The sequence below is a fragment of the Nicotiana attenuata genome, chromosome 11 (genome assembly GCF_001879085.1).
Source record: "Nicotiana attenuata strain UT chromosome 11, NIATTr2, whole genome shotgun sequence".
In the NCBI taxonomy this organism is placed as follows: domain Eukaryota; kingdom Viridiplantae; phylum Streptophyta; class Magnoliopsida; order Solanales; family Solanaceae; genus Nicotiana; species Nicotiana attenuata.
The window spans coordinates 27,412,256-27,431,610 of record NC_031999.1 but is presented as its reverse complement, the minus strand read 5'-3'; the positions used below and the strand labels follow the sequence as shown (position 1 = coordinate 27,431,610).

General features: G+C 38.6%; 1 protein-coding gene across 1 annotated transcript; it reads left to right on the top strand.

Annotated features, from left to right (window-relative positions):
- On the top strand, nt 8,227–12,906 carry LOC109234284 (ER membrane protein complex subunit 8/9 homolog). The gene is made up of 5 exons (XM_019400199.1): nt 8,227–8,602; nt 9,560–9,706; nt 9,806–9,868; nt 12,270–12,436; nt 12,537–12,906. Exons 1-5 carry the CDS (start codon nt 8,393–8,395, stop codon nt 12,565–12,567), a joined length of 618 nt encoding a protein of 205 aa, XP_019255744.1. The 5' UTR covers nt 8,227–8,392; the 3' UTR covers nt 12,568–12,906.

Genomic DNA, 19,355 nt, shown 5'->3' with positions numbered 1-19,355 from the left:
CTTATCTATTATAGCGGGGCTACTGACTTTGATATATATTTTTCAGGCCAACTTCCTTATTTCCGAGGGCCTCCAGAGATTGATCCTTGATAAAGAAGAACTTATGCCCGAACGGGATCAATTGTTGGCTAAAAGGAATCAACTTGATGCGGGCCTCCCAATGCTGGAGGTAAAGGCTGCTGAAGCGGGCAAGCTTGAGGCTCGGTTGTAGCTAAGCGAAGAAGAAGTGATATCCCTTAGCCAAGATGCCGCCCAATTAAACATACAATTTCAAGAGGCTAAGGCTAAGTGGTCTGAGGTTCAAGATGTTGTGCTTGCTACCGCCGGGCGCGATCTACCTCCATTGAAAGAGTGAATAATTTGGAGGCAACCTTGATCTCAAAAACTGAAGAGGCTGCTGCCACCGATGAGAACAGGGCTAGGATGGAAGAGAGGTTTAAGAAGATCATGGAGCAAAACCGGCTTCTCCGCACTCTATGATCTTGATTCTAGCCTTAGCGCCATAAGGTCCGAGAGGGACGACCTGTTGGCTAAAGTTGACAGGCCTAAGGAAAAGCTCCAACACCAAGGGTATTACCTCGTCTTTGAAACGACGTACTCTATGTATCATATGAGGTGAAAAACTTTGGAGGAGGCCAAGGCGGGCATCATTGATATTGATGATGAAATCGCCAAGGCCCAAGCACTAGATTTAACTGCTCTAGAATGTCTCCCGGCTAAGCTGACGCAACTGACTCTTCAAGTACCGGTTCCGAATATTCGGGAACCGAGGAGGAACTTGAAGAGAATGATGAAGGCCTAGGTCCTGCACCGGCGGTTGACCCACCCACTTCTCTTGGGGGGAGGGGGGAGGGCATATATGCCTCTCTCCCCCCAAGTTCTGGCGGCAAAGTTTATTCTTTTGCGTCGAATTAGATAAGGTTTCGGGTGTATTTTTGTCCGGTAGCTTTATGTTCTAGCATAAACTCTTCCAGAACCAACCCTTTACTATGGAGGTTTCATAAGAGAGGGCCTCTTACGTTTATGTTGCTCTTGAAGAGGATATCTCCTGTTCATTCTGGCACAAGCATTTGAAGTTTTTTAGTTAACTTTCAAATGATAAAATCAACTCATCATTTGGACAAGAAACAAGATAAATATAAAAGGACTTTATTTTATTCCTTTTATCTTCAAAAGTACATAAGCATACGTTTGCTAAAAAAGAAACTGCCAATACATATGGCTAACTTGTACATCTTATTTCTTCGGAGCTGGCCGTGCAGTCCCTGGTCCTGATGAGACATTAGTGTTCTCGGGTCTCGTAGTCCCGGTTTTCGTGGCAATCATGTTTTCGTATTCTCATACTATTCCCCCCAGTGTTCGAATGCGAATTGGAACATTGGAAGTCTTGTTCCGTCGAGTAAAACACTTGTGAACGGTTGAATAATCTTTGGTTCGATGGCAAGCTTTGCTTCCCATTAGGAATTTTTCCATCGTGCCAAAGATTATCTAACCATCCCGTAGTGGCTTATCATATCGATTCCTTGTCATTTGAAGGTCTTAACTTTGCCGATGATGTTCCTCACGTAGTATGCTTTCCGTTGCTACCTCATTAAAAACCTTGCCAGAAAAACCCGATTGGGACAAACATTGGTCGAAGGGAAAAAGAGCACAGCACATACTTTCAGTGTTGACGGGATTCATCAGTAGTAATACCTTTTGAGATGAGTTACGTTCCAATTGTTGGTCAATCTGACCCCATCATGATTTTCCAGCTTATGATCCGGTGACAGCTGAAACCCAGTAGGGGCCTTCCCATGTCGGGCTCATCTTCCAAGCACCGATTTCCCCAGTGTTCTGAGTCACCTTCCTTAAAACCAAGTCTCCTACTTTGAAGTAATGAAGATTGACTCTCCGCTGGTAGTATCTTTCCATCCTCTGCTTCTGAGCCACCATTCTTACGTTTGCCAAGTCCCTGCGTTCATCGAGCAGTTCAAGCTTTACAACCAACGCCTCATTATTTTCTTCTCCATCTGTTCGGGAGAATCGTAAGGTTGGTTCTCCTACTTTCACCGGGATCAGAGCTTCCGCTCCGTATACGAGAGAGAAAGGTGTCTCTCCGATGCTTGATTTTACCGTCGTCCAGTATGCCCAGTAACTCTTCGGGCCACTCGCCTTTAGCCGCTTCTAACTTCTCTTTGAGGTTTTGAATAATTACCTTATTGGTTGACTCCGCCTGCCTATTGTCTCTCGGATGGTATGGTGAGGATATAATCCTTTTGATTTTCAGGTCTTCAAGAAATTTTATGACTTTGGAGCCTATGAACTATGATCCGTTATCGCAGGCAATCTTCTTCGGTATTACGAACCTGAAAATTATGTGTTCCTATAGGAAGTCAATTACTTCGCCCTCACTGATCTTTTGGTAAGGTCCTGCTTCAACCCATTTAGTAAAGTAATCAGTTAAAATTAGAAGGAATCTTACCTTTCCGGGACCCGGTGGCAGCGGACCGACTATATCCATCTCCCATTTCATGAATGGCTATGAGGATAGTACCGAATGCAAGAGCTCTACCGATTGGTGCACCAACTGTGCATGACGTTGACACTTGTCACATTTCTGAATGAAAGTATTTGCGTCTCGCTCTATCCGGAGCCAGTAGTATCCTACCCCAACTGGCTTTAGCACCAACGAATCTGCACCGAAATGGTTCTCGCAAATTCCTTCATGGATCTCTCTCATAATGTATTCCGCCTCCGAGGCTCCTAAACATCGGGCCAACGGGCCTTAGAATGATCTCCTTTATAGTTGTCCACCCAAGAGGTTGTAGCGAGCCGTTTTAGTGCGTAGTGCCCGGGATGCCTTCAGGTCTTCGGGCAACTTGCCATGCCGAAGATAATCGATGAACTCATTTCTCTAGTCCCAGACTAGGTTAGTTGTATTTACTTCACAATAGTCATCCACATCCAGTACGGAATGTATAAGTTGAACGACAGTACCGGAGTCAGATCCTTTCATTTATGTGGACGACCCCCAATTGGCCAATGCATCTACTTCTATGTTCTTTTCTCTTGGGATGTGTGTGATTGACCACTCCCTGAATCGTGCAAGCAAAGTTTGAACTTTGATCACGTACCATTGCATGCATTCCTCCTTTTGCCTCGAAAATACCCCACACGTGGTTTACTACCATTTGGGAATCACACTTGATTTCTATGAACTCGGAGCCAAGTACCTGGGCCAGCTCGAGTCTTACAACAAAAGCCTCATACTCGACTTTATTGTTAGTTAACAGAACAATTTTAATGGCCTGCCTCAGGGTTTCCCCCGAGGGCATGATTAGAACCACCCGAGGCCAGACCTTTTCACATTGGAAGCTCCGTCCGTGAACAAGGTCCAAACCCCTGATGTCATTTCCATTACCAGCACTGCTTCTTTAGCAGCATGGGCAATAACCCGCGACTGAAATAGGCCACAAAGTCGGCCAAAACTTGTGATTTGATCGCATTCCTGTGCTTGTATTCAATATCGAATTCACTAATTTCGGTTGCCCATTTGGCCAACCAGCCAGACAACTCAGGCTTATGAAGAACATTTTGCAAGGGAAAGGTTTTCACAACGGCTATCAGATGGCACTGAAAATAAGGCTTGAGCTTTTGAGAGGCGACTACAAGGGCTAAGGCCAGTTTTTTGAGGTGCGGGAGTCTCTGCTCCTGACAAAATTTTACTAACATAATAGACAAGAAATTGCGTACCTTCATCTTCCTGGACTAGAACGACACTTACCGCTACCTCCAAAACCGCTAGGTATATTAGCAAGTGTTCACCTTCCCCAGTTTTGATAGTAGCGGGGGGCTTGATAAATAACGTTTTGGGTTTTCAATGCTTGCTGACATTCCAGAGTCCATTCGAAATTGTTCTTCTTCTTCAGAAGTTAGAAGAAGTGATGACATTTTTTCAAGGATCGAGAGATGAACCTGCTTAATGCGACCAATCTTCCAGTTAGCCTTTATATTTCTTTTACGCTTGTCTGCTGGTCCGGAATGTCTTCAATGGCTTTAATCTTATCGGGATTTACCTCGATCCCCCTTTGTGAAACCAAGAATGCAAAAACTTACCGGAGCAACCCTGAACGCGCATTTTTCTAGGCTGAGCTTTATGTTGTGCTTCCTTAAGATATCGAAGGTTTCTTGGAGGTGCTTTAAATGATCATCTACATTTAAAGACTTGAACAATATGTCATCTATATATACTTTCATTATTTTACCTATTTGCTTTTCGTACATCTTGTTCACGAGCCTCTGATAAGGGGCTCCGACATTTTTAAGCCTGAAGTCCATCACATTATAACAATATGTGCCGAAGTTCGTTATGAACGAAGTTTTTTCATGATCCTCTGGTACAACTTGATTTGATTGTACCCGGAATACGCATTGAGGAAACTCATTAACTTTGCCCGGCCATTGCATTAATCTTTTGATCTATGTTTGGTAGTGGGAACGAGTCTTTAGGGCACACCTTATTCAAGTCTTTATAATCTACGCATATTCGAAACTTGTTATTCTTTTTCGAAACCACCACTACATTAGCTAGCCATTCGAGATACTTTACCTCCCGGATTGAATCGCTATCAAGTAGTCGAGTTACCTCTTCCTTAACTAACCTGTTTTTGGCCTATTCTATTGGGCGTTCCTTTTGCCTTACTGGAGGGATGCTCGGGTCCAGGCTTAGTTTATGCATGGTCACTTCTAATGGGATACATGTCATATCTGAGTGCGACCATAAAAAACAATCAATGTTAGATTTAAGGAGATTAATAAATCCTGACTTGAATTCGGGATTGAGTCCTGTTCCAAGTGAAACGTTCTCTCCGAGAATTCCTCGAACAAAGACACTTGCTCGAGTTTTGCTGCTGTGGATTTGGTCGAGTCTGTCTCTTCGGGTACTTGAAAGTACTTTGGTACCTGGTGAAATTCCGGTGACTCATCGCCCTTATTATCTTCATTTGGCACGGGAGCAGGCGTCGGTTCCTATAATTGCTATTTGTTGGACTCTTTCCCTTTACTACGGAAAATCGATACTACATTCATTTCTCTTGCCGCCAGTTTATCTCCTCTTATTTGTTTGATTCTATCCGGGGTCGGGAATTTCAACAGTTCGTGATATATTGATGGTATGACCTTCGTCTTATGCAACCATGGTCTACCAAGAATTATGTCATAGCCCATGTCATCATCCACCACCTCAAATAACGTGGTCTTTGTTACCCTTTCAACGTTCGTGGGCAGCAGGATCTCTCCTCGGGTCGTCACACTTGCCAAGTTGAACCCGGTGAGGAGCTTCGTTGCCGGAATAATACTTCTGGTTAATTTGGATTGTTCTAGCACTCTCCATTGAATTATGTCTGCTAAGCTTCATGGGTCAACCAAAATACATTTAATCTTGAAATCTAGAACATTAAGAGAAATTACCAGGGCGTCGTTATGTGGCAGAAGAAGTCCGTCGGCATCTTCTTCCGTGAAAGTGATGTCGTATTCGACGACTTCCCGGAGTTTCCTAATGTGGGTCATCGATACTTTTGTCTTCTTGGCCGCCAGAAGGTTATACCATTGATTTCATTCTCTCTGAAAATCATATTGATAGTCAACCGAGGAGGGTCTTCCCCTATTTTCGAGGGTTCTGCATTGTCCCTGCTACGACCGTAATTATTCTTTGCTCGTCACTCAAAAACTCCCTGAGATGGCCGTTCTTCAACAGCGTTGCAACCTCCTCGTGCAGATGCCGGGAGTCCCCAATCCTGTGGCCATGAGTCCTATGATATTCGCATCATAAGTTGGGATCCCTCTGGCTGGGATCAGATTTGATTGGCTTCGGAAATCGTGCTTCTTTGATATTCCTCGTTGTTGATACCAACTCTACTATGTTGATGTTGAATTTGTAGTTTGACAACCTGGGATAAGTGGAATCCCGGATCTCCGTTACCTCTTTTTCTTTTAACGATCTGTTGTTCCGGCCATGGTCACTCCTTCTTTCAGGAGTGAACCTATCCGAGGACTGGGACCTTTTACTGCCACATCCCTCGGCTCTCTCATAAGGGAAAAAACGACCTTTAGGAGATCGTCGGTCTGCATCAAAATCATCCTTGAACTTATCCTGGTTCTTGTCTCGGTCCCCCTTGGTTGATGTCGGAAATCTGAGCTAATCATTTTCTATCTGTATCTTCGATTCATAGCGATTATGGACATCCGCCCATGTGGTCGCTTGGAATTCGAGCAGGCTTTCCATCAACTTTTGGGAGGCGTCAGAGTTCCTCGGGTTCAAACCCTTAGTGAATGCCTCCACCGCCATTCGTCTAGTACGGCCTGTAGTAGCATCCTCTCCTTCTGGAATATACTAATGAACTCTCGCAGCAATTCGGACTCAGCTTGTGCGATTCTGAATATGTCCGCCTTCCTGTCTTGGACCTTTCTAGCGCTGGCATGAGCCTTAATGAATGAATCTGCAAGCATTTTAAAAGAGTCAATTGAATGCTCCGGTAAAAGCAAATACCATGTCAACCCCCTTCATGAGGTTTTCTCCAAACTTTTTCAGCCGAACCGATTCAATCTCATGTCGAGCCAAATCGTTTCCTTTCACAACCGTTATATAAGTTGTGATATACTCTAAGGGTCTGAGGTCCCATCGTATTTTGGTATGTCCGGCATCTTGAATCTCTTTGGGATTAACTTCGGTGCTACGCTCGGTTTGAATGACAATTGAGTATATTTTTTCGAATCCGGGCCCTTCAAAACTGGTGGTTCACCCGAAATCTGGTCCATTCGGGCGTGAAATTCCTTCGCGTTCTCATCCATCTGCTCGTTCATCTCCTTCATGAATTTCACGAGTTCGATTTTGAAGGGATCATTATCTTTGTCATTACCGGATCCGCTACCGGTCCCCCCAGCACTGTCAAAGCCGACCTCACCCTAGGGGTATTGTTATCAACTCTTTGAGCCGTCTGATTTGCAGGAACGTCGGGCGGAGCTGGACCTCTTCCGTTTGCGCTATTGGAAGCGCCCGACAACGCTTGCTTCAATTTCGACATGACTTGGTCTTGCATTGAGAGATGGCCTGTGATGGCCTTCTAATGCTCTCTCTGAAGATCCTTACTGTTACCGCAATGTGTTCGTCTTCTGCGTCATCCGGAGTCGGCTCCCGTACATGTCGTGGGTACTATCCTCCACCGGCCATGGTTGCCTCATCCCCCTCGTTACGGGTGTCGCTGATTGAATCCTCGTGTTGAGGTAGATTTTCATGTACTTCAACGTTGCGTGCGATGTTGCCATTGTTAGCTTTCATTTTCGATTTTTCGCTAAGAAGAAAAGAATCAAACAAATTAGTAAAAGACACAAGGACCAACTCAATTACGCAGCTGTTTAAGCCCCACGATGGGCACCAAATTATTTGCTCGTACAACGGTACAGTTGAAGTTGTTACGTGGTGTATAGACAAGCACACTAATTTGATCCAAAAATGACAAATAAACTAGATTAAAAATAAGACTTTTCGTTTAAATCAAAGGAAATGACAGGCTTGGCTCCGGGAGCGATGCTTCCAAGGACAGAAATAAGAACAATATACAAAAACAAGTAAAGTTATTTTATTTAGCTTGAGAATAGAATGTAGCATAAGTTTTGCCAATCATTTCGTGTCTTACAATGACTGTTGAGTCTACTATTTATAGCTATACTTAGGGAAACAAGATCCTAGGATCAAGCCCCTCGTAAATGACAATAAAGAGGACCGTTGATGAATATGTAATAACAAACCGTGAATGCTATCCGATGGCAAGCATTTGATTCTGCTCACGTTGATCATATTCCCTTCGGGGTCAGGCCGATGTGAATCACAACTGTTGTTTCCGGTACTGGTTGTTACTCGATTTATCTTCTGCCTATTTTAGGTTCTACGTGTCAAGCCATCATTCGATCAATTAATATAAACCAATTTTACCCTATATGGTGAGACTTTCACCAAAGTGTAATTACAGAACAAATGGACAACAAATCACAATTATTAAGGATATATTTGAGCTTTTTTCTTTTTCAAATGATAAAATCTAAAACAGATAGAATTAACTTCTTATTATAATTAATACTATATAAAAACATAGAGTAGTTCTTCAAAAATCAAACTCAAAAAGCTAATAATTTTCATAACCTAATTTTAAAACAAAATCAAAACGGCCTCCTATTTTAGCTTGGAGCTTTTCCCAACAAAGATGAAAAAGAAAAAATAAAAACAAAACCAAAAAGGACTAATAGTAGTGACAGATTCTATTTACACAGAGCATCGACTTCTCGAGACGTAGAAACAGATTTTATTTTAGCCGGCGCCTGCAAAAAGGATTCACAGTAATTGTTCGTGTTCGAGATGGGGGGCGGCGAATCAAATTACGAGATTCATCAAAACGCGTACATCAAGTTAATCCTACATGCCCTTAAGCACAAGACTTCCTCCGTCAACGGTGTTCTTCTCGGCCGGATCTCCGGCAACGATGGCAACGTCGAAATTGTGGAATCAGTTCCCTTGTTCCACTCTCATATTGGTCTCCTTCCTCCACTCGAAATCTCCCTTATCATGGTAAGTCAGTCCCCCTTTTCTTCTCTCAACTTTGCATCTAGAATTTATAATCAGTGGATTTGAACTTAGTCTTAATGTATATTTGTAAATGTCAGTGTGGTTTACTGATCGTTGTGATAATGAATTTGAACTTAGTATAACTGGATCCCCTACCAGTTTAAAGTTCTATCAGCTTACAGTGTAAACAAATATTTGCACAATCAGTAATTACTTGTCTTTTTGATAAGCATTACTTTGCAGTGGCAGAGTCAGAGATTTATGCGAGGGGATTAAAATTTATATTACTGCTAGAATGTCACACTTAGGATCTGAACTTGTAACCTAAATCAATTTTTGAACCCCTTTTGCCACTAGGCTAGATCTTCCTTTTATGTCAAGGGCATTCAAAAGTTTATAGATGGCCAAAAGAATTCGTTTTTACTCCAGTAGAGGGGATTGAATCCCCTTGACAACACATAGCTCAGTCTCTGGGTGTTTGATTGGACATGAAGTTTAAGAAATAAATATTTTTGAAAGTTCAAAACTTTTGTGTGGATATTAAATCATGTCATTAATGGTGCAATGAGAAGCTTAAGGTCAAATTGTTTCCTAACATTGAGAGGTGTCATACTTTTTGGAACAAACTAATAAGGAAAAAGTGCTGCATAAGATGGAACAAAGGGAGTAACTTGCTCAAAAATGGTAAATAATTTGATTGATAGTGTAAAATCTTTACATTGTTAGTGTATATAATTTAAATCCAATACTTTTAGTTGTGGGTCAGTATCCACTATTTCTGTATGACTACAGATTTGAGTCGAGTATAAGTCAATGTATTTTGGAGAATTTTCAACTTAATATATGTTGCTAGGTAGAAGGTAGTGGGTCTCACTGCTTTCAACTTAAAAATACCATCACCTCCTACTTGTAATTTTGTTATTTGGCTGTCTGATCTTGTTGGAATGTTTATTTGGATAGATTGAGGAGTATTATGCTGATAAAGGTTTGAGTATTGTGGGTTACTTTCACGCAAATGAAAGATTTGATGATTTTGAGGTTGGGAATGTGGCCAAGAATATTGCAGATCACATCTTCAAATATTTTCCTCAAGCTGCTTTGCTTCTGGTACCTTTTTGCTTTAACCAATACAGTTCTAATTCAAAAGTTTCAATCTTTGAGTTTTAAGTTACAAAATGCTAGCTTAATGTTTCTTGCATTTTGCAGTTGGATAACAAGAAGCTTGAAGCTTTACTAAAGGAGGGGAAAGACAGGAGTCCTGTAATGCAGGTATGTACATTTCATTTTAAGGAGCTATTGGCTTTTGAAACTGAAGCTTAACTAAAAGTGTATTTTCTAATTTTTACCCTTCTGGTTAATTATTGATGTCAAATTTCGTACTCTTTCATGCCATTCAAATTTGAAGTTTTGTGGCATTTAGCTTTAGCAACTACTTGACCAGTATCTATTGTTTGTTCTTCCATAAGAAATTCTAGCTGCCCTATGATTTATCTTCTACAACAACTGGTTCGCGGGGAGCCTGTCCCATTTACGCCTCGTGATGAAATTAGTTTGAGTAATGTGGTTGCTTTAGTCTCCTTTGTTTTTATCCAAATGCCGAAGGTTATTACTTCTTTCCTGTACTAGAGAACTTCATATTGTTGTTTGAACTTTGACGATAGAGAACTTTGCCCTATTGTTTTGATTGCTGTGGGAGTCAAGAAATCAAGTTCTCATATAAGACTGCACAATAATCTTCATTTTTCTATTTCCACTGGGTGAACAAATATAAACCCTCCCTTCATATTCTATCTGCAGTATTTTTAGTTTAGCCAGTTGACCCAAAGGAAAAGAAGTTGATAACCCTACTTCGTTGTCTACCTTCGTCATTGTTCTCTTTTTTCTGAAGTTTGATAAAGCTTCATCATTCTTTTCTCTATAATATTTTGGAAAATACCGAGCATTCACATAGGTGCTTCTGCCACTAGCACATGCATAATGTCTCCACTGTTTCTATTTGTCATTCACTTTAACTCTTATAAAAATCTTTCGGTCAGTCTTTAACTCCAGTAAACTTGTTTTGGCACCAAAGGAAAAATCAGCTCCAAACAGACGGTAACAAGGTACTCTATACTGATTGATGGCTTCTGCTACCATTTTCAACTTCATTCCTGTCTCTCTCATTGTGCAAGTGGTATCTCATTTGCATTTTTCGAGGTCTGTTTGAGAGCTTTCTATGTCGAGAAGTCCTATTAGAGCAGCTCATTGCCTGCAGTACTTAACAAAAATATGGTATGTCTGGTTGAAATGCTAAATCACTAAGGAGATTATTTTAAACTTGACATGTTAAAGTTTGGTCCGAAAGTTAGAAGAAGATTTTTTTAGCTTAGTGGTTGTTTCAAGATCCTAAGGTAGACATGATCTTTTTCTGTGCATCCCTCTTTCCGTCAGATGTTAAATTTAACTGGAGATTAGCCCAGTTCAAGCTCTTGAATGTTCTATCACTTAGATAATTGATACAAAAAATATATTAAGAAAAAGCTAAATCTACAAAATGGGAAATCATCCATACTTTTCCGCACTTGAAGTCACCACTGGAGTCGTATGCAGGGGAACTCGTACGTGTGGTTTTTTGGGTTTTTTTTTTTTAGGTGGGGGGGGGGGGGGGGGGAGGGAGCTAGTAGGAGCCATCCCATCCCAATTTGTATATGTGGAGCTCAATATAAGATCCTATTTTCTTGCAAGACTCGAATAAGTGAAAACCATCTGCTTTACATCTTCAATTCAGTCAACTCTGTTTTGTCTTCTCAAGTCCAAGACATTGGCTCAGGCCAGATTGTGAGGAGGAAAATGAAATATTTTATAAAGGTGGAACATGGAGAGTTTGGATAGGTTAGATCTTCACATGATATCTCTTGTTGGATTGGGGTTCCTTTAAAATACAAATATCTTGAATGTAAAAAGAAATAGAACACCCACTTTGACAACTTCAGGAGAAAAAATAATATCAGAACCTAAATTCGTATTTGAAATGGACCTTATATGTTCTTTTATATTCTGGATGAAGATGAATCACCATGCTTAGCTTGCATTAGAGGAGAAAGTTGCTTTAAATCATTCAGATGAAATAAAGTCTTCAGTTGGTTTCATCTGCATGTGAAAAACAGAGAATTGTCCCAAATGAGTAGCTTCTGGCTTCGCATGAAAGATTTTCAATGGGTTTTAAGACCGATGGCCTGAAAATCTTGACTGCAGAGTCTTTTTGCTGTAGTTGGGAATTCGTGATAAAATAAGTAAAGCGTTGCTTGAAAATTGAATCGTTTGCCATAGGCGAAGTTAGATTCTCTCTGTGTCGTATTTACCAATGTATCCAGGGTTCTAGATGTGATTATTTGTAAATCGGTTAGATAACAATTGGGTAGAGATACTTTATAGAGTCAATATGACCATGCTCTGTATTAATCTCTTTCTCCCTACATTTATAATTGTGTTACGTATTGTGATGCAAGCTAATTCAGAGTTCTAACTTCTGATTATTTAGTTTAAAGCTCGTTCTCTGCACTTGTTTGTGTCTTTGTCATTACTAGTCTTGCTTGTATAAGACTATGATTCTTATAGATTTGTACTTAAACATGTTAATTCATATCTTCATAGTAGTTTCCTTTACTGTATGTCATTTACTTTTGTTCAGCTTTACACTAAGGAAGTATCTAGGAGCTGGAAACTAGTGGGAACGGATGCAAGCGGCCCTCTGAAAATCAAGGAGCCATCTGCTAATATTATCCTTTTAGATTATATCTCTTCAGGAAAATGGAAGGATATCGTAGATTTTGATGACCACCTGGATGACATTAGCAAGTAAGAACTACATACTGTTGTCTGCTTGAACTCTGCTAATATCCACATTGATCTCTATAAGTTCCTTATGTTTTCGGCTTCTGCTATTCCATTTTGTTAGGGACTGGCTGAATCCAGAGCTCTTCAAGTGAAGTTTCTGTGAAGCACGGAAACTATCGTGTGGTTACCATGTGATATTCGGTATTTATCCCTCCAGTGTAGTTGCTGAGTTTCTGACGAAAAGAATCTAATGGCTCTGAATTTGCAGACTGGTAGGGAGCTTTGGAATATTATAGAAGATAGCATCATATCCTCGCAAAAGTATGCATTTCTAATAGATCAAACATAATTCTTGAGCAAGACAACTTGATTTTGTGTTGAATGGAAGCCAAAGTGTTTATTTGGAACCTTAAATCTTTAACTCGCATGGGTGTTTGTTTCTAGTAATTTGATGACATGTTCTCTTATTGCATAATAGACACTTCATCTAAGAGCAATCTGGCCTTAAATTATGATCATATAGGTCATCGACTCATTGTCAATTCAAGAGAAATGCAGATTTGTCGCCTTCTTGGCAAAGCACCTAACCCTCAGTTATAGCAAGTGTTCGAATATTAAATTGTATGATTTGATTTTCTTTTAAAAAAGAAAACAGTTTAGTTACAAAAACACATTCATCTATCATCAGCGCACCTCTAATGAAAAATGACTGTTGCACTAATACATCAGAAGATATATATGTATCCCATATATTCTTCAATGTCCTAAAGCCAACTATATATGGAATCTTTTCTTTTAAGAATAAAAATTGGATCATTTCTCGATTTGTGCGTGTTATCCTTCCGCAATGGGCGTACTAATTTTTTCTGTATCGTTCCATCTTTATTGGATGTCCCCAAAGAGTATCTATATATGGAATCATCTAAGCATTCCCACGCCCCAGTCCAACTTGCATGACTGGCTCAAATGTTGGTGTCAAAACACCAGTACTATTACTGTTACTAAACCTTTTCCTGTTTCCATCCTAATACCTATTTTAATTACTTTGGAACATTTGAACCAATAGAAACTGCAATTCTCTTGAAAATAAAAACGAACTGGTTTATTTCTATTAACTATATCATCTCCAGGCACCAGAACACACCTACCTCAACCAAAGTAATTCTCTTAAAAACCCACCAGGAATTACCCATCAATTCGACTCTCCCCATTTACAATTACTATAAACTGAATATTGATGGAGCATTTGTTGCTGTTATGGGAAAAGGAGGAGCTGGCGGGATCACTCTAAATAGCTCTGGCACATGGAAGGCTGGATTCTCAAAACCTTACATTATATTAATGCTTTACAAGCTGAGCTTATGGCATTATTACATGGACTGCAACTAGCTAATAAAATCTACAATCTCATTACATTAATCTAGGCGACTGATTCACAGGTATTAGTCAACTTACTCCGACATGCAAACATAAAATAATCATTTCTTTTTTGATCGCAGGCTCTTACCTGAAGAATTTGGGCAGCAAACAAAGGTAGATCTAGGATTTTGATCCTATGGGCTCATGATTCGAGTTCTAGCAACTGAATCCATCATTTCGACGCGGAACATAAAATTATGAGTAAAAATTACTAATATTGCAATAAATAATAGATATGACCCCATAACTTTAAAAATATAATAGGTCTAATGCTAAATATCTTGAAGGTTGAACTCATAAAGCTTAAATTTTGAATCCATCCCTAATCGACAGAACACGGAAATCACATGACTTAAACCTCCTAACTTTGCTTTCCTTTCGGTTTATCGACACTAATGGGACTGTAATTATACATAGTCTTTCAATTCAATAAATCGCCTTCTATTAACCAAGAAAAGGCTCGCGTCTGACCCGCTAGAACACAGGGTCAAGTCAAGTCCTTACCCCCCTAGATAAGAATTTATATCTCCTTCATCTGATCGAAAAGGAAGGGAAACTTGACTACCTCTTCTATTATATTTACATTAATTACATTAGAAAAATCTAAGTCCATTCTCGTCATGATCGATCCACATCCTAGGCTTGAGTCACCTGAACTACGAATTTTTCCATTGATTGAGTCTTGAAATCACCCCTTGAAAAAACCATCTGGTTCAGACTCACAAATAGGGTGGCAAACGGGCGGGTCGGGTCGGGTCAGATATGAGCGGGTCAAAACGCATTATTTAAAAAACGGATAAATTATCCGACCCGGCCCGTATTTGAGACGGATAAAAACGGGTTTATCCATATTATCCATGACTTCTTACATACGATCACTTATGAGAGAATTCCTAATCTTCCAAACTTGAGGAACCCCAATTTGAGGCTTTACAAATATAAAAGTTAAACACATTAGTTATCCATTTGGTTAACCATTTTCTAAATGGATAATATGGTTCTTTATCCATATTCAACCCGTTTTTAAATGGTTCATTATCCAACCCATTTTTTGATGAATAATATAGTTAGATAACTGTTTTCTTTTAACCAGTTTGCCACCTCTACTCACAAATGAACAGAAAGTGAGGCAGGGTTCCTTCACTCAGGAGGGAAAAGAGTGGGTGTGGAATGAATTCCCACCATTTCTTTCGCCCCTCATCATAATTAAGTAATAATAACCCTTGAAAAGTTTCTTCTATCTCAACAGGTTCCATCATGATGAGAAATGGATCACTTCAACCAATACTTTATTTACAAGTGGGCCAAATATTATCCCTTTGACTCTACACTTGGTCCAAATTTGGACCATATACGGAGCTTCTATTATTAGTGCAATACAAGAGGCATGGGCATATTTCCACTTTCGGCAAAAGTCATGTTTATTTTGGGACGTAGACGAATATATGCTGTCCCATCCCTTCATTCTACTTCTCCTATAAATATTCACACAATCTTGCCCATTGAGACATTCCAAAGGCTATATATGCATGAAACCAGTTATCATAAGCCATAAAATTTCTCCTGTTCTACTTGTGGAGATTTGCTCATAATTTGTCTAGAGAGTCCTTGCATGAAGAGGTAGGGAGTAGATTGCAGCCAAGGATGACTTGCCGAGATGTTGTAGCCACTGCAACGACTTATCGGCAGGTTGTCTTTGGCTACATTTTACTCTCTTCTGCTCATGTAAGGCTCTGTAAGACGCATATAAAGTTCAATTATTGCATTTCACAAATTGCGTCCAGTCAAAAGTGGTAGGTTCAGCTATATGGAGAATATTCGAGTTAATAGACTACTCATATAGTCGTAACATGTACATTTATGCAAAGATTTTATTTTCGTATCTTCTTATGATTTTTCCCTCATTTATAGTGTCATATATTATAGCTTTTCATTGTTAGTATTATTTCATATTTTGTTGATTCCATTTGTGACATGATCCATGCTTTAAGCAAAGAATAAAGGACTCTATAAACTACATATAAGGATTGTTTAGTTCAAGTGATAAGGGTTAAAGGACAATTATCTTGGGATAAAATGTGGAATTATATATTTTATCTCGTGTTAGGTTGGACTTTTATTGTAGAAGCAATTCTCATTTCAAAATCAGTTGTACTATACTTTTGTTGTTACTTTTATTACCATATTTAATTACGTGGGATAACAATTCCAAGATAGCTAATCCTCAGATAAAACGACCAAACGACAAAAGTGCACTTCTCCACTTCTCCAAAGCCCGCATTCCAAAGTCCTTAAAAATGGCAAGGCTAAAATTGAAGGGAAACTTACACAAATGTCCCAAAATAAGTCTTAACTTACCAACCTCTTACCATTAGTCATAGATTTACCAAAACTAGCCAAGTACATATAAAAATTAAAAAACCAAATAAATAAGGTTCTTTCTCTCAAAGAATCACATGCAAAAATCACCTTCCATATTTTTAAGCATGATTAGCAACATTAGATGCAAAATGGAAAGGAAATTTCATGGATGAGGTAACAAATAAGGCGATTAAAAAAAAAAAAATAATATTCCAAATATCTAAGCAAAAAAAGAACTTTTTCAATGGGTATAGTTGAAATTTATTGAAAACATATAGATAAGTCAATATACAAAATTTGAGAAAGATTGGAGGTGATTTGGATTGGTTTTGTATCAAAATTCGTAATTAAATCGAGTTCAAAAATTCTTCTGCGACACATTTATCAAACATGTATCACGCATGTATCTCACACACAGTTATACATGGATATACATGTTATATATAATTGATACAAATATGATAAATATGTGATATACATATCATATTTTTTTCATGTTCAGTTTTTACTTCGAATTTTCAATTCAAACCACCTCAAAACTTCACCTAATCATCCCAAAACTGAGATTCAAGCTCCTTAAGATGTACCCAATCTATTCTAATAATAACACTCACTCAAAAGAAAGCAAAAATTTAACTTTTTTTTCTACAAATAGCTAATTGGCTAATCTTAGTAATATTTTATGAATTGGCCAATTTTTGTAACGAGCTACTTATAAATGGACATAGCTGGTAGTTTCTCAAAATTAGAAATTAGTAGTTTATCTATTATAAACAAACATATATTTTATATTATATTGTGATATCTTGTTTTAATTCAACAAACCAAACATCTATCAGAAAAGTATGTCCATTAAATATTTTTATTATTATTTTCTCCATATATTATAACCCTCACATTATAATCCCAGAATAACACGTTTGCAAGTCAAACGACCCCAAGTAGGATTTCTCACATCTACTGAAGAAAAATGGCAGGAGTAGAAAGTATAAACTTTATCACATGTATAAAATAGCCGAGCCGTTGTTTCAAAATTTGACATGCTCTGTGATATCGAACTCAAAAGTTTCGAAATTTTACATATTTGTTTTAAATGTAACATCTATAATGGCAACTAATTGGGGCTTAGATGACTCCTTGTATATTAACAATCAAAAGTGAATACATGAAGGAGGGAGGCGCATGATGTAATTCAGTAGCTAGTTTGACTATAATCTTTCAATTTCATTGTACGCACGTAACATTTTTTTAGTACGTTCCAAAAAGAATGGTAGCTTTCTAAATCGGGAAATAATTCAACGCAAGCTTCTAATTTTTCTTCTTAATGCGAAAACTTTTAATTATAGCTGCACAGATGATATTGTATGTATAAAATCACAAGTTTCAAAATTTTCTTTTTTGTTTTATAATTAAATTTTGTTTCAACTATACCACCTAAATTGAAACGAAGCAAGTATCATTTGGGATTATCATTGCGAGGACAGGGAAGTCCGTTTCAACAAGTTGACAGATAAACATTGGTAGTATTTCTATATTTAGGTTTCAAGCCTGTCATCATACCAACTTCACCAGAAGTTCAGTCAATGATTGATAATGAACCAGATCATATAGTTGGGTTGTTACAATATTGATTTATTTTTCTACCTGTCATGCATGGACTACGTGGACGATAAACGCGAATTCTAATTCAGAGCGAAGATTAAAGTCTCTCACATTGGATACGAATAAGGTAATTAAAGTCTCTCACATCGGATACGAGTAAGGTATTCGATGCGACAATTGCTTGGTAATTTTGAAATTTGTAGATGATGATCAATTTGTACCACAAAATAAAAGTTAGAATGCAACTAACAGTTGGGTGATGATAAATTTGACATTCAGGGAATTTAATACTCATTCTTTCATTTTATATATGTTATAAACTTTCCTTTTTAATTTGTTGACACCTTTCTTTTTTTTGAAAACTAGTTCTGGACATGTGTCTTGCACGTATACTTCAATATCAATTGGTGTTAACTTTTTAAGAATAAAAAAAATATACAACCTTAACGTAAATTTTTTATAAATACACAAGAAAAAAATATAAATGAGTAGTTTTGTTGACAACAACAACAATAAGCAAAAAGATGAAAATTAGAGATAGAAATGAACAAGACAGGGACAAATGTGAAGTGCTCCTGTGGTTCTTCGACAATAAATATAGTTCTATCTCTTCAATCGTTAAAATAAGTAGAAAATTTTGAAATTAAGTCCATAAATGAAAATTGAGAGCAATAGCTTAATATATTCCTCCCTCCCCCCCCCCCCCCCCTAAATATTTCACCAATCCAATATATTTCTGTCACGATTCAAAACTCTAACCTATCATTATGGCGCCTATCGATGGTACTAGGCAAGACGATTTTCAAAATACTTCGATATTTCATAAAAGATAAACCAAAAGTTATTTTTTCATAACAGAGTTTTCATAAAACAGGAGTTAAACTCAAAATACAATGCGGAAGATAGCCCCAAACATAGGGGTGTCATCAAGTCATGAGCATCTAGACAACCAGTCTAAGAAACAGTGTCTACAAGAGTCTGTGTCTATATGTTAATACACAAAAGAAAGATAGCAAAGAGGGAGAGACAAGGACTGCGAACGCCGACATCTACCTCGTAAATCTCCGATACTCGACCGCGCACGAGCTCAACGTCCTCCGTGATTGGACATACCTGAATTCTGCACCAGAAGTGCAGGGTGTAGCATGAGTACAACCAACTCAATAAGTAACAGAAACAAATAAGGAACCGAGAAGAAGTGATGACTATACAAATACAAATCAATTCAGTAATTTCAACAATGAAAGTAGACATGGGGAAATTCCGGCAATAGAAGTCAAGTCAGCTGCAAATATCCTAAGTTCAGGTAGACCAGATATAATATTTTCCAGAAGTTCAAAATAGTAACATAAATCAGCTAACTGTAGCAACAAAGCAAGACAAATACAACCTCTCAGGGTAACAGTCTCTCAAGCTCTCAATAACTCAAAACTCGGCTCTCAGGCCTCAATACACACACTCAATAGGTACCTGTACTCATTGGGGGTGTGCACACTCCGGAGGGGCTCCTACAACCCAAGCGCTATAATCCGCACGGACAACTCATGTGCTGCAATGA